General features: G+C 36.0%; 1 protein-coding gene across 3 annotated transcripts in view; it reads right to left on the bottom strand.

The window, feature by feature from the left end:
- BDP1 (B double prime 1, subunit of RNA polymerase III transcription initiation factor IIIB) overlaps nt 1–14,332 on the bottom strand; it is a 67,791-nt gene that overhangs the window by 46,413 nt on the left and 7,046 nt on the right. For all 3 annotated transcript variants that reach the window (XM_067464564.1, XM_067464565.1, XM_060761695.2), the window contains exons 3-9: nt 9,267–9,376; nt 7,555–7,614; nt 6,722–6,862; nt 5,930–6,063; nt 4,529–4,623; nt 2,928–2,982; nt 1,178–1,327 (exon numbers count right to left, since the gene is read on the bottom strand). In XM_067464564.1, the coding sequence (XP_067320665.1) occupies nt 1,178–1,327; nt 2,928–2,982; nt 4,529–4,623; nt 5,930–6,063; nt 6,722–6,862; nt 7,555–7,614; nt 9,267–9,376 (745 nt within the window). The remainder of the gene's footprint in view (nt 1–1,177; nt 1,328–2,927; nt 2,983–4,528; nt 4,624–5,929; nt 6,064–6,721; nt 6,863–7,554; nt 7,615–9,266; nt 9,377–14,332) is intronic.

The raw sequence follows: 14,332 nt of genomic DNA, 5'->3' as shown, positions 1-14,332 counted from the left end.
TAAAATCTATATGAAACTGTTGGAAGAAATCATCCAGCGGCACGGGACAGGGTACTATCAATATACCAATGGCACCTATATATATGTATTTCTCCACATCTTTAAAAACAGCCTCAGCTAAGGATAGCATTTCTCCTCTGAATGATTGCCTGGAAGAGGTATTGAAACAGAATCCAGACAAGATGGAGATGCTTACTATTAGGGTTCCTAACTGGGGCTTGATGTGTGTCAACCACTTTTAGAGGAGTTATACTCCCACTTAAAGACTGTGCTTGCAGCTCTGAAATGCTCCTAGATCCATCTCTCCAAAAGTTAGCCCAGAAAGATGCAACAATCAGAAATGCTTACTACCAGCTTTGGCTTACTATCAGTTGCGGCCCTTCCTAGAATAGGAAGACCTAAAAATAGTAGTGCATGCACAGGTAACCTCAAGGTTGGACTTCTGAAATGTGGTGCACATTGGGCTACTTCTGTATCAAGTTAAGAAACTCCAATTACGGTAGTTCAAAACTCAGCAGCCAGACTAGTTACAGGAACATTTAGAAGTGAGCATATTACACCTATGTTAAAGTCACTCCACTGGTTGCCAATTAGCTTCTGGTCACAGTACAAAGTGTTGGTTCTGACTTTTAAAGCCCTGCATGGTTTGGGTCTAGGTCACCTACAAGGTCGCCTTCTACCACATAATCTGCCCCAAACACTGGGGAACATTTAGTGCAACCAGCCGGAAATCAACTGGCAGGCATCATCCAGAGGACCTTTTTATCGGCCACCCCAAGACTGTAGTATGACCTGTTGCAAGAAATTTGACAGCTAAATGAGCTGACAAAATTTAAGACACAATTAGAAACCTATCTCTTTTTGAAGGCTGAATTAAAATAATACATTTGTAAAAAAAACTTGTTATTTTAGATTAATAAAATGACTATAAAAAGAACTTATTAGTTTAAGTCTAAATACCAAAACAGATGCAAACAAAATATCAATAGCCAACTGCTGGCTAAATATCTGGAAATCAATAATTCTCAGTGAGGCTTAAGGAGCAATCCACTACACATGGGTTAACCCCTCATGACAACACACAAATCAGAGCTCCTACTAGATTTCAAAAGCTACAGGATTCATAAGAAAGGAAATGTATCACTTTCCAATATGTATTTGGTAATTTAAAAAATACCTTTTAGCCTTTTCTGTGCTTTTTTCTCACTGGATTTTTTCTCATTTTGTTGCTGATTTTTGGCATCTTTTTCCTTTTGCTTCCTTTCATTTTCCAAAACCTTCTCAAGGAGTTTTGCAAACCAATTAAAGTCAAAAGGCTTTTTCTCTTCTAGTCAAGAAGGAGATAAAATTATGATTTAATGTAAAAATGCAAGTATTCCCTTGCATCTTCAAGGATCACACATTCAGTTTCCATAGGCATTTGTTCCTATTGTCGATGCTGTCAATACATTATTCTTTTACCTCAAAGTTCATCTACAAAGGATCTATAGTTTAATGTGAATGCAGCATCGCAAGATATAGAAGTAATTTGAACTATTTAACCCTCGTGCACTTAAAGAAAAAAGAACATTTGTAGTCTTAGTAGTAGATTATTGTCCTTTACCCAATGAGAATCTGCTTGTATTGTGAAGTATAAAAAGCTGTATGCCAAAAGGAGTATTCTACTAGACTGCATCATGGTTTGCTAAAAACACCACAAGGGATTTTTTTGTTTTGTTTTAGTACTGGTATACCTTAGTTTACAAACTGGATATGTCCTTACTCATCAATTCAACAGTAAACTGGATACCAAAAGTAGAAATAACATGGAAAGAATATGGATTCCTACACACACACAAAAGAAGAAGAAGAAGAAGAAGAAGAAGAAGAAGAAGAAGACGAAGAAGAGGAGGAGGAGGAGGAGCAGTTCAACATGTTTCAGCTAATGTTTATCCAAAACCAGTAAATGAACTTGTGAAATGAAGCAACTAGTTTTACTTCTCTGGAGGTTTTAAAATAAAGCCTGGATGGTCATCTGTCCCAGGTGCTTTGATTGTGTATTCCTAAATGGGTGGGGGTGGGACATGATAATAATTGTGATCTCTCTCTGAGTCTATGTGGTAAATATTGCACAAGTAAACAAAAACATTTCAAGACTATATAAAAGCCTCATCTTAAATGTATCCAGGGATGATTTCTTTTCTTTTGCCAACCTCCATTTTTCTTATTATTTTATTTGAGGGAGGAGCAAAATTATGGATGCTTTTTTTAAAGAAAGACAGGAACCAATGCCCATCCCCTCTTTTCTCTGTGAAGTTCAGTAAATGATTCAAGAAGAAGCTGTAGTTTATCTTGTCCGTTTGTAGCCAGATATTTATAGTTCCAGTAACAATCACAACAGAACCCAATTCCTTCCTTGCTGCAGCTTAACTGCCTGTTAACTGCAGGCACACATTTCAATGCAATACAAAATTTTGAATTTTTCCAACTCTCTTTCACCACTCTCCCAATGCTAATGCTGCTGAAAAGCTCCCAGTTAGACAGATGACAAAGGAAACCCTTAGCTATTATTAAAAGGAGCCTTGCTGTTAGAGGCTTACGTAGAGTATGCCTCTTCTTTAGTGTGGAATGTTACATTTGCTGGAACAAAAATGTTTCTCAGAGGTAAAAATGCATTGATTTGTGAGGATGCTTTTTGTTTAATTCGTTTGTTCACAGGAAATCTTTGTTTAGACAAGGGCCTTCATTTGGGGACACTATACAGAATTGTATGGTCCTTGAATATTCACACTATAGGCTTATTTTAATATGGCTATTACAACAGTATGCAACTCTAAGGGGCAATATTTCCTATCCTAATGCACAGGGATTAAGGTAAACAACTAAATCCTAGCTGAATATCACCTTATTTTCTAATGAAAAAATGTTTAACGTGTAACTATACTTACTGAATGCTTTATCTATTCTCCATCCATTGGCTTTTTCTTCTCGTTTGAATTTATTCTGAAATACAAACAGTTGAACCATATTGATCATTTTCACTGAGCAAATGCCATTTCTTATTTCATTCCTGGAGCGCACTATCAGGAATGAAAGCGGTTCACAACAAAGTAAATGCAAAAATTCAATGCCTCACAAAATATAAAATACAACACATAATTAAAATAGCATATAACAATAGATCAAAACCAATAAACTATAAAACTTTGAACACAGACATTGAACTTTGAACATAGAACATTGGACATTGCCACATAGCCCCTCCCTTGAAATTTATTTGAACTTATTCAATCTACTACTGTTGATTTAGAATTATATTTAGCCCCTGGTTAGAACTGAAACAGTTTCCTTGAATTGAGGTAAAGAGGAGAGAGAATATTAAATATCATCAACACAGTGATGGTACCAAACCCCAACATTCCAGTCAACGTCTCCTATCAGTTTTATGCATATGTGAAATAATATTGAAAACCAAACAAAATCCCATGGAACTGCATAGATTAATAGCTAAGAATAGGGGAACCCCAGCATCACCTTTGGGATTTTCCCTCCAGATGGGAACTGTAACATCGTGTCCAAAGTTCCATCTCAGAAAGGTGACCCAGAAAGATACCATGACCGTTGAGAGGTCCAGTAGAATCTAAAGAGTCACACTCTCAGTCCATTTCCTAAAGAAGGTCATTCATCAAAGTGAACAAAGCCATTGCCATGTGATAACTGGGTCTGAAGCCAGGCAGAAATAACTCTAGATAACCAGAGGTCATCTAAAAACCTCTGGAATTTGGAGGCCACTACAAGTTCTACTGTTTTACCCAGAAATTGAATATTGGGAGTCTGACTGAGAGGTTTGAATGAAATATTTAAACACGTCTTATTTTCCAAACAAATTTGAAACTGATATAATTCATTAACTTATATGTGGGACAAATATATACATTTACACCAAGCAAGTAATTTCATCAGTGTCTTTTGCTTGGGAGAGTAAGGAAGAATAAGGAACATTTTGTGATATTCAATTGAGTGAGGAAAGAGATGAGCACAGGTTCCCATGTAGATGGGGAACACAAACAGGATTCCTTGATCAATCTTGAACAGAGTGTGCAAAGTTTATCTGAGAAAATTAAGATCATACTCTGAGTTCATTTGCTATGGTTTCAACTGTATACTGTACTCACTTAGCTGGAAGTAAGAGGTACTAAACTCAGGGGCAGTTATCCTATGACTAGATAAATGAGACTTGCTCGATTAGCCTTAGCTAAGATGTGCTGTCAGACTAGAATTAAAAGAGTTGGTGAGGGTCTCTTGGGCTACTGAATCCAACCACTAACCCAAGCCAAAGGAATAAGAAAGAGGGAAGACATCAGCATAGCAGTGGAGGTTTATAAAGGATAGCATTCTTGCCAAGTGATTTCAACACAGTACGTGCTTTGATAATTGGTTAATATTACAAGTAAATATAATTCCAATGATCTCTTCTAATACTGAATGGAAAGTTATAAATATTACATCCACAAACCAAATGCTGATTTTGTAATTCTAAAATGTTTACCTTTATCTCTGTTCTTGCTCTGTGAGGAAAAAGCTGACTGATCAATGAAAAGTCTGTTCCTACCATGCTTATAGCTAAGAAGAACATGTCTGTTTCTGTAAGGAAAAGAAATCACACGTTTTTAAAATGATGACTATTCATAGTATATTAATGTTAACCTCATAAGCGACATATATAACAGAGTATAGAGCAGGCACAGGCAAACTTTGGCCATCCAGGTGTTTTGGTCTTCAACTCCCACAATTCCTAACAGCCAGTTAGGAATCTATATTTATATACTACCATAAAATGAGTTATATTTCACATTATGACGCTGTCTGGTAAGTCAGATCAATGTTTACAGGAGTAGGAATTATCTATCCATTAGATATTTCTGAATTACAAGTCCTAGCAGTCCCACTATGACAACAATAGTGAGGCACGGTAGGAGTTGGAAGTCCAATAATACCAAGAGCATTAAGCTATCTAGCAATGGCTCTGCCCGAAGATATAAGGTATTAAACCTGAGATCCTTTGCAATCATCAATCCATCAATCACTTTGTTAGTATAACTGAACAACTAGTGCTTATTATATTATCCCGTGTATTTTAACAAGAACTAGCTAGATATAAAATTCAGTGAATCTTATATTTACATTGTTTGAAGTTTCAGAAGAAATTCTAGCTACTAAAAATGTGTTGAATGAAAAGTGGCTGTGTATTTTGTCTCTCAATTAGATTGAAAGTTTTCATGCTGCTCTTTCAAGTTAAACTATAGAACAATGATGGTCATGGACCATTACAAAGATGAAATAAAGGTTGAAGAGTTGAACTACAGCTATCTCGAGCAGTGGTTCTCAACCCGTGGGTCCCCTACAACTCCCAGAAATCCCAGCCAGTTTACCAGATGTTAGGATTTCTGGGAGTTGAAGGCTAAAACATCTGGGGACCCACAGGTTGAGAACCACTGCTCTAGAGGCACACACTGAAACTGCAGAAGCAAAATGTTAATCCTAGATCTTGATATGTATAGAGCATTTGGAAAATTCAAATTTTAAATCTGCTGATTGACTTTGTAAATAGGATTCAGCTATTTATAACTGGGGCAGAAAAGAGGTGACTATAGGCATACAAAACAGTAAAGTGTTAACCTATTGTCAGATTTCTTGCTACTTGTACATTACTAATTTGTGAAAAATATTGGTTGCATAAACTTGCACAGTCAGTAAGTGTGCACAAATATATAAATAAGAAATTGATGAAAACAACTATCTTCCCACTCACTTTGGCCAGTGAGTATGCCTTAAACCAAGCAAGCCCAGATCCTGTATAGACCTACATCCAAGAGTCAGCTCTGCAAAATACAAACTCAAACATGATCAATAAATATTATACATACATTATCAAGCTGCACCTCCCTACCTTTTTCTGACCACGGCTTGGTATAATAGCTTTTCCGAAAACTTGAGTAAGTTGTCGTAGAACCACGTTCAAAGATGGGATCATTTTCTTCCACCACACATTGTCCTTTTGTCCTCAAAACTTCTACTGTTAAACTAAATGTGAAATTAGAGGATAGTCAAATATAAAAGACAGAGCAAGAGGCAATCTTAATTACCTCAGAAGACAAATTAATTGGAAGGAAACTCATTTTTCTATCAAGATTACCATAATGATTTTTCATCATTATCTCCATTTTCAGAACTTCAGTACAGACAATGGGTGCACCTAAACTGTAGAATTATTGCAATTGCACATCACTTTAACTGCCATAGCTCAATACTAGGGAATCCTGGGAGTTCAAGTTTAGTGAGGCACTAAGCTCTTCGGCAGAGAAAGCTAAAGACCTTGTAAAACAACAACTCCAATAATTCCACAACTTTGAGCCATGCCAGTTAAAGTAGTATCAAACTGCATGAAATCCACAGTGTAGATGTACCCAATATTGTTTTTCTATGCCAACAAGAATATGAGTGTTCCATTTGCTAACCGCATATAATAAATTGAAGAAACCCAATATATGAATGATTTCATGTTTGGAAAGGAAGGCAAGAGAGGGGAATAGAAAGAAGCTTTGGTATAAATTGTATCGTTGTTTTCCCTTATTGGGAAAAAGGCTTTGCCAAAAATATCAGAGTGTTTTAAGTCAGGACTGAACAGTTCAATAAATGTTTAGCTCCTTTCTGCAGTAGACATCAGTTTTCAAAATCTAACCTTTCTTCGTCTAGAATAATTGAACCATCTTCTGCAACTTTCACTCGAGGAACTAGAAGGGGGCCATCTTCCTCTCCAGCTCCAGTCTCTTCATCTTCCTCATCTTCATCTTCATGCTCAGCAACTATTTTTTCCTCAGGTCTGAAATTTAGAAAGTAATCAAGTAAGGGAGAACTTATTCAATAAGAATGTTTTCCATATTTCCTTAGTATAATTGATTCTGTACTGTCTAAACTACAATCCAAATTACTTTCACCAGTGCAATTTAAACAGTGACTAATGCTAATGTACTTTTTCTTTTAGAGGGCTAGAGTCTTCTGTTTGAACTAAGCATCTGAACTGTACAGATCTTATATTATGTTTTACCTTTATAGTGTAAGGAAATATTTACATCAATAATTAATATACAGATGAGCCTTATTACATTATGTCACGAAAGCAAATTAGATAATGAGGGGAAATAAAGATGTAATTGCTATTTTTATTAGTTATAATTAAAGAACTAGGCATAAAACTGAGTGCTACATCTCTCCCAACTCTTTATTTCCTAGACTTCATTAGTCTGGTCATCGGTTACGGTGTTATTTCCAGACTAATCCAGGAACATTTCTCATCCAGCACTTAAATCAGGAACCCTGCTCTAGAATTAGGATTTATCACAATCTCAAAGACATAAAACAGTTGGTATATTACCCTCAGTATTAATGGTGAAGTAAAAAATGAAAATTATAAGATATTATAATTAAATATTTTTTTCTTACAAATTTCTTTGAATGAATTACTCAACATATCACTAATTCTAATCCCCCCCAAAAGAGGGGAGAAAATATTACTCTTTTGCTTGGGTTGCTGTAGAAGTCTTTTCTGATCTCCTTTCTTGCATCAATGAAGACCTATGAGACATAAGAAATAGTTGGATTTCATTATTGATTTAAAAAAAATAAAAAAAATATGGTCTATATTCCAAAGCAAACAGCAAAGACAACTGGCAAAACCCAATAGAGGAGATGGAGAGAAGAGACAGCATTGCCTCAACAATGCTCATTTCTACTCATAGTTCACCTGTACTGTTAAATACTAAAAGCATTTGCTATAGGTGATTATACAGAGATGCACCTCTACTGACATCTATGCCATTAATTACATAATAGTAACTAACATGCACCTGAAGACAGCATTCGAGTCAGGAACCCAGCTTTGCTCCCTCCTCATCTTCCCTATGTCAGGGAACACAAGACAGTAAGCACAGATATGCACACATAGAAAGCTGGTCACATTCCATCCAGGGAGCTCAGCCTGCTCTTCGGGTGGTGCCCAGGTGGGCTTACTTCCACTTTTATTTTCATACAGAGCCAAGCTTCAGCTGCAGAAGCATTCCAGGAGGTAGTGCTGGGATCTAAGAATCCCTCGGGTGCCACAGCTTCCTGCATCCTTCACTCAGAAAGAATAGAAATTCATCTTGCTTATTTCCATTGAGCATCAGAGGGGAATTCCTTGTTTACTCCAGCCCTTCTAATTTGTTAATTTCAGAGGTGTTTTTTTTTTTCTTTCCTGTTCTGTTCCCGATAAGTGAGGAAGAGGATGGAGTTCAATTTCAGGGGGGGAAAAGAAATCTTGAAACCTTTTGTGGACTAGATTGGCACAGTTCACATGACAGAATAAGTAGACTGGAAGTTTCCCTTTTCTCATTTTAAATATAACACAGTCCTATCTTCCAACAGTGGATATAAAGTACCAACATCTAGGGAGCTTAAAATCGTCCCAGTGGATAAGTTCAATCAAACTTTTAATCATTGTCCCAGTGGTAGGTCTGAGACAGTCAGATAAATGTTCTTCAGTGATAAAAAAAACAGGAAAGGATATTTGGATCTGAGAAAAATAATTAAGGGTGACACCAAACATAAACATGATCAGGGAAACAGGAAAAATGTAGAAGATGCATACAGAAAATGATTTGGTTTTTTGGTTTTTTTGCAATAATAATCTATCCTTTTTCAGATGCTGTTGTTATATGTGTCTCCAATTAATTTCTGACTTTTGGTGACCCTTAAGCATACATCCTCAAACTCCAACCCTCCAGATGTTTGCGCTTCCAACTCCTAGAAGCCCTAGCCAGCTTGTTCAATGGTCAGGAATTCTGGGAGTTGGAGGCCTAAGCAGCTGGAGGGCCACAGTTTGAGGATACTATCACAGGGTTTTCTTGGCAACATTTTTGGGGGATGGGTTGTCTTTGCCTTCCTCTGAGGCTGAACGAATGTGACTTGTCCAAAGTGAGCCAGCGGATTTCCATAACCAAGCATTGGTCAAAATGTGGTTAAAATACTCCGGAGTGAGACGGAAATTCCCCCTTCGTTTAGCCACAAAGCCTTCTAGGACACAAACACAACTCACCTTATCTCACACCAAACTCCTAGGATTGTTGCAAGGACAAAAGGAGTAGGAAGAATGGATACTATTCTGAGATTTTGTGGGAATGGACAGAATATAGACAAAATAGTTTAAGAAATAGATTGATATTATAATCAAAATGGAAATGTATACTTGCTTCATAGGATTGTTTTCTGGAAGATAGTATATGAAGTCTCTCATAATCATTTTTGAACGATCTTCCGGCACATTCTTTTCAATTAATGTCAATTTATATTTCCGTTGTTCCTAGACACAAATTTTAACATTCCTTAGTAATTTGTCAGTCTTTTCAGCTTTAAACAACTTTCCACAGGATCGGTTACTTCAAATTCAATTTGCCAAGTCATATTCTTGAAGACATACACAAAAACGTACTATTTGACATTGGGATTGTACTAAAATCTTCCAAAGCACTTCAGACTTAAAGACAGTTAAAAACTACAGCCTGGTCATTACATTTTTCACTGAATATGGTTTCTGAATACATTGCGCTGTAATGCGTTCTGAAGGGCGGCCTCCTTCAGAGCATATTATAGTCACTGTTTTAAGCTCTTATGGAATCTGATGGAAGGTAATGTTCTCTATGCCTAGGGTTAAAGTAAACACTCATAACTATTTCAGATCATATCGCTTTGTACCTAGTCAAGAACATGAAGCAGGGCCATGATGACCAGTGCTAAAGTTGTACACACACTTGGAGCAAGTCACAATAAATTCAACCAATCCTATTTCTATGTCAGCATAAATAAGTGTATGAACCCAGAAAAAATGGCTGGGTGGTGCTGAATATAATATTATTATAGTAATGGGATGAGAAAAAAAATGCAAATTGTTTAGTAGATAACAATACATATCCACATTTAGAAATATTGGATCCCTTTCAGAGTTCAAGAGAAAGGCACAAAATACAAAAGAAAAAGTTTTCATGGATTTTTAGTCCAGAGTCTCCTGAAACTCAGTGATAAATACTTGTAACAAATGTCTTATTGTATTATATTTTCAATGACTGACAAATCTGCCCATTTTCCCCTTGTCTTGAACACAATATAACTATAACCCATAGGTTCAGTATCTTAGTTTTATAAGATATCATATGATGAAATGTGTGGTAACTATTAAAATACAACAGATATTAGATATCTTTTCTTCCCCAGCAGCTCCTGCCTCTAATATCTGAAGAGTTGGTGGACCATTCAGAGTGGTTTGAGGAGGTCATGGGAACTGCACCAATATATAAAGGAAATGGGAGGTACTTTTACATGCATGAAAGTCTGCTCATACAACTTTAGAACAGAAAGAATACTTTTAGCCAGCATGTAAAGTGGTAGGCAATGTTGGGCAGCGGTGGGGAGGGGGGGAGGCGAGGGGGAGATTTCTGATCTGCAAGCCTGTCAGGGCTGCAGCCACTACCAAAAAGTGCAAACGAAATATAACCAGAAGTGGTTGCTAAATTACGATTGGTTTTAGCAAAGGGCTTAGTGTTAATATTTATATTAAATCTTAGGGGGGGGATTATCTTATTTACACTCTGGTTAGCAAGTCTTGGATTTTCCAGGAGAAAGAACACTGAAGAGGTGGGGGAGTTGAGAACACAAAGCAACCTTTGTGCCGCAGGACTACTTTGTGAAACCCTAAATCAAACTATACACTGCAATCAAGCTTTTTATTGATTTAAAATGAGCACTCGGGGGGAGGGAGACTCTGGGCCACGGGATGACTTCGCCCCCCCCCCCTCCCCAATTGGGAAGGCCGGGGGCCATGATTGGGACGAGTAGTCCCGAAGATTGGAAGGGGAGGAAGGGGGGAACGAGGGAAGTGGGGGGATTGGGGGGGAGGGGGGAATGGGGAGTAAGGGTAGGGGAGGGAAAGGGTTCACGTTGTTTCAAGCCACAAAAAAGCTTTTAAAGGGAAATGGAAATGATGTCCCATAAATTAAGAATTTCAACACTTAACACGAGAGGGTTGGGGACGGTAATTAAGAGAAGGCGGATTGAATCTTTACTGAAGAAGGACGCAGCGGACCTCATCTTCCTACAGGAAACACATCAAAATAGGCGGGGCTCAAACGAGCTAAAGTCGAGCTGGATAAGGAATTATGAAACATCTTTTGGGTCATCAAAGTCAAGAGGAGTAGCAATAATAATAGCAAAGAAATGTAATTTTGTCATAAACAAGGTATTGAAAGATGAAGAGGGAAGATATATAATAATGTATGGGGAAATAGGGGAGGAAAAATATGTATTAGTAAATGTATACGCACCAAATGTAAAACAGCAAGAATTTTATGAAAAAGTGTTAGAGCAAATAGAGAATTACCATCAACAAAATGTAATATTTGGAGGAGATTGTAATTGCTGTATGGATTTAAAGAAGGATAAAACTACGATAGCATCAAAAGCTAGAAATATTGAGACAACGGAATTAAGTAGAGTAATGAATAAATGGCAATTAAAGGATGTGTGGAGATTGGTAAAAGGGAATGAAAGTAGATATACATATTATTCATCGGTACATAAGGTATATACAAGAATTGATTATATTTTTGTCTCCAAAAATATGACAAGTAAAGTACTAAATGCTGATATAGGTATGATTAAGGTTTCGGATCATGCTTTGGTTTCAATTGAGATTGTGTTGAAATGTGATTATGACAAAATGAAAAGGTGGAGGTTAAATACAAGAATACTAAATCACAAAGAGATAGTAGATAAAGTGCAAGCAGAATGGCAAGAAATATGGGGCTTTAATGAAAAGGGGGTGACAAAGGGAGTTCTATGGGACACTATAAAAGCAGTGACCAGAGGGTTATGTATAAAAGAGACAATTAACTTAAAAAGAAGGCAAGAAGAAAGGAAAAGGAATTTAGAAAGAGAAATAGAAGAGATTGAAAAAGCATATGTAATAAAGAGAGATACACGAATTTATGCCAGGTTAAGAGCAAAAAAAGAGGAATTGGATAAAATGGAAATAGACGAAGTTCAAGAAAATTTAATTTATTTAAGGAGGGAATATTTTGAGTTTAGTGATAGGAATTCAAAGATGCTAGCCAAATCAACACAGAAAAAGAAAATGGAAGGAATGATAAATACGATAAAAGATAAAACAGGTAAATTATGTAGAGCTATGAAAGAAAAATTGAAAGTATTTGAAGAATTTTATAAAGAACTATATCAAACCAAAGCAAGCCCCATAGAGGCAATTAGGAAATATGTGGAGGAAAACTGGGAAAGTAAGCTGGAGGAGAAAGATAAAGAGTTACTGGAACAACCTATTAAGAAAAAAGAAATAGAGGAAGTTATTAAGAAATTAAAAGTAGGGAAAGCTCCGGGCTTGGATGGTCTAGGTACAGAATATTATAAAAGCTTTAGAGAAGTTTTAACCCCAAAATTATTAGAATTGTACAATGGAATAATGAAGGGAGATAAAATACCCGAATCATGGAGGAAATCATTAATAATATTAATACCTAAACCTGATAAAGACTTAACAGACCCAGGGTCATATAGGCCCATATCATTAATTAATCAGGATGCAAAGATATTGTCCGCGATAATAGCCAATAGAATGAATAAATGTATGTATAAGTACATAAAAGAAGATCAGTGCGGGTTTATAAAAGGAAGACAAATGTCAAATTTGATAGGGAGAGCATTAAATAAAATTCATTGGGCTAAAGAGGGGAAAGAAAAAGCAGGGATATTATCATTAGATATTTTTAAAGCGTTCGATTGTGTGGAATGGGAGACATTAAGGGAAATATTGAATAAATTTGGAATGGGAAATAGAATAAAAGGAGTACTAAAACAATTTTACTCAAGGAACTCAGCAGTGGTAACTATAAATGACGGAGTGACAAACGAAATAAAAGTGACTAGAGGAACCAGACAAGGGTGCCCTTTGTCTCCGATACTATTTGCCATGGTGATAGAACTGTTTGCTAACAATATAAGGAATGATAAAAATTTAGAAGGGTTAGGAAAAAAGGAGAAACAGAAGGTGAGTTTATTCGCTGACGATACATTGTTATTTATAGAAAATATAATGGAGAAAATGGATAGAATAAAAGAACATTTGGAGATATTTGGGAAAGCAACAGGTTTACAAGTTAATTGGAACAAGTCAGAAATGATGCTACTTAATTATACAAGAAAAGAAGAAAAAGACTTTATAGAACAGAGCAAAAGGGGAATAAGAATTAAGAACAAACTAAAATACTTGGGAGTAATAATAACTAAGGATTTAAAAGAGATAGAGGAAGTAAATGTAGTAACATTAAGGAAAGAAGTCCAGAAAAAGTTAATAGAGTACGAAGGTATACGCTTATCCTGGTTTGGAAGAATAGCATTAGTAAAAATGAAAATACTTCCAAAAATAAATTTTATATTTAGGATGCTACCACTTCAAATTACAGAAGAAGAACTAACTAGATGGCAACAAATGAATAATAAGTACTGTAATGGAAGTAAAAGAAACAGACTAAATAAACAATTATGGTATAGATCGCAAAAGGAGGGTGGACTGGCGTTACCTAATATAAAAAAATATTATGAAGCAAGTAGATTAAGTTTGGTTATAGAAGGAATGGTCAAAAAAGAGGGAATAGATTGGCTTAGTAATGATTCAGGAAAAGTGGAAGATGAAACTTGGAATATATTTTTAAACAGTTTACTAGAAAAGAAATGAGGGAAATTAGAAACCCAATGTTGAGCAACATACTGAAAGTATGGAATAAATATAAGGGGAGGTTAATAAAGGAGGAATCAATCATAACCCCAATAGTGATGGAAAAGAAGTTCCCAAAAATTTTTTAAAAAGTAATGGATAAAAAGGTAAGGGAAATAAACTTAGATAGGATAGGGGATTGGATGAAGGTGGAAATGAAGAGGGAAATGATGTTGGAAGAGTTTAAAGAAATAAAATTGTCATGGTTTCATTGTATACAATTAGAACAATGGTTAATAAACTGGAAAAAAATTAATAGAAGTGGAAGCCAACTCAATCAATTCGAATAAATAATACAGAAGGGAAGGACTGTAGAAGAACACGAAAACTTGAGAGGTATAATTAGCAAAATTTATAAGATATTAATTGAAATGAAAGATGAAAAAACAAAAAAGTACACCCTTAAAGAGATTTGGGAGGAGGATTTAGGGATAAAAATAAGTGAAATAGAGTGGCAACAATTATGGGGACAAAGACATC

The sequence above is a fragment of the Anolis sagrei genome, chromosome 2, assembly GCF_037176765.1.
Source record: "Anolis sagrei isolate rAnoSag1 chromosome 2, rAnoSag1.mat, whole genome shotgun sequence".
In the NCBI taxonomy this organism is placed as follows: Eukaryota; Metazoa; Chordata; class Lepidosauria; order Squamata; family Dactyloidae; genus Anolis; species Anolis sagrei.
This window is presented reverse-complemented; position numbering and strand designations above follow the sequence as displayed.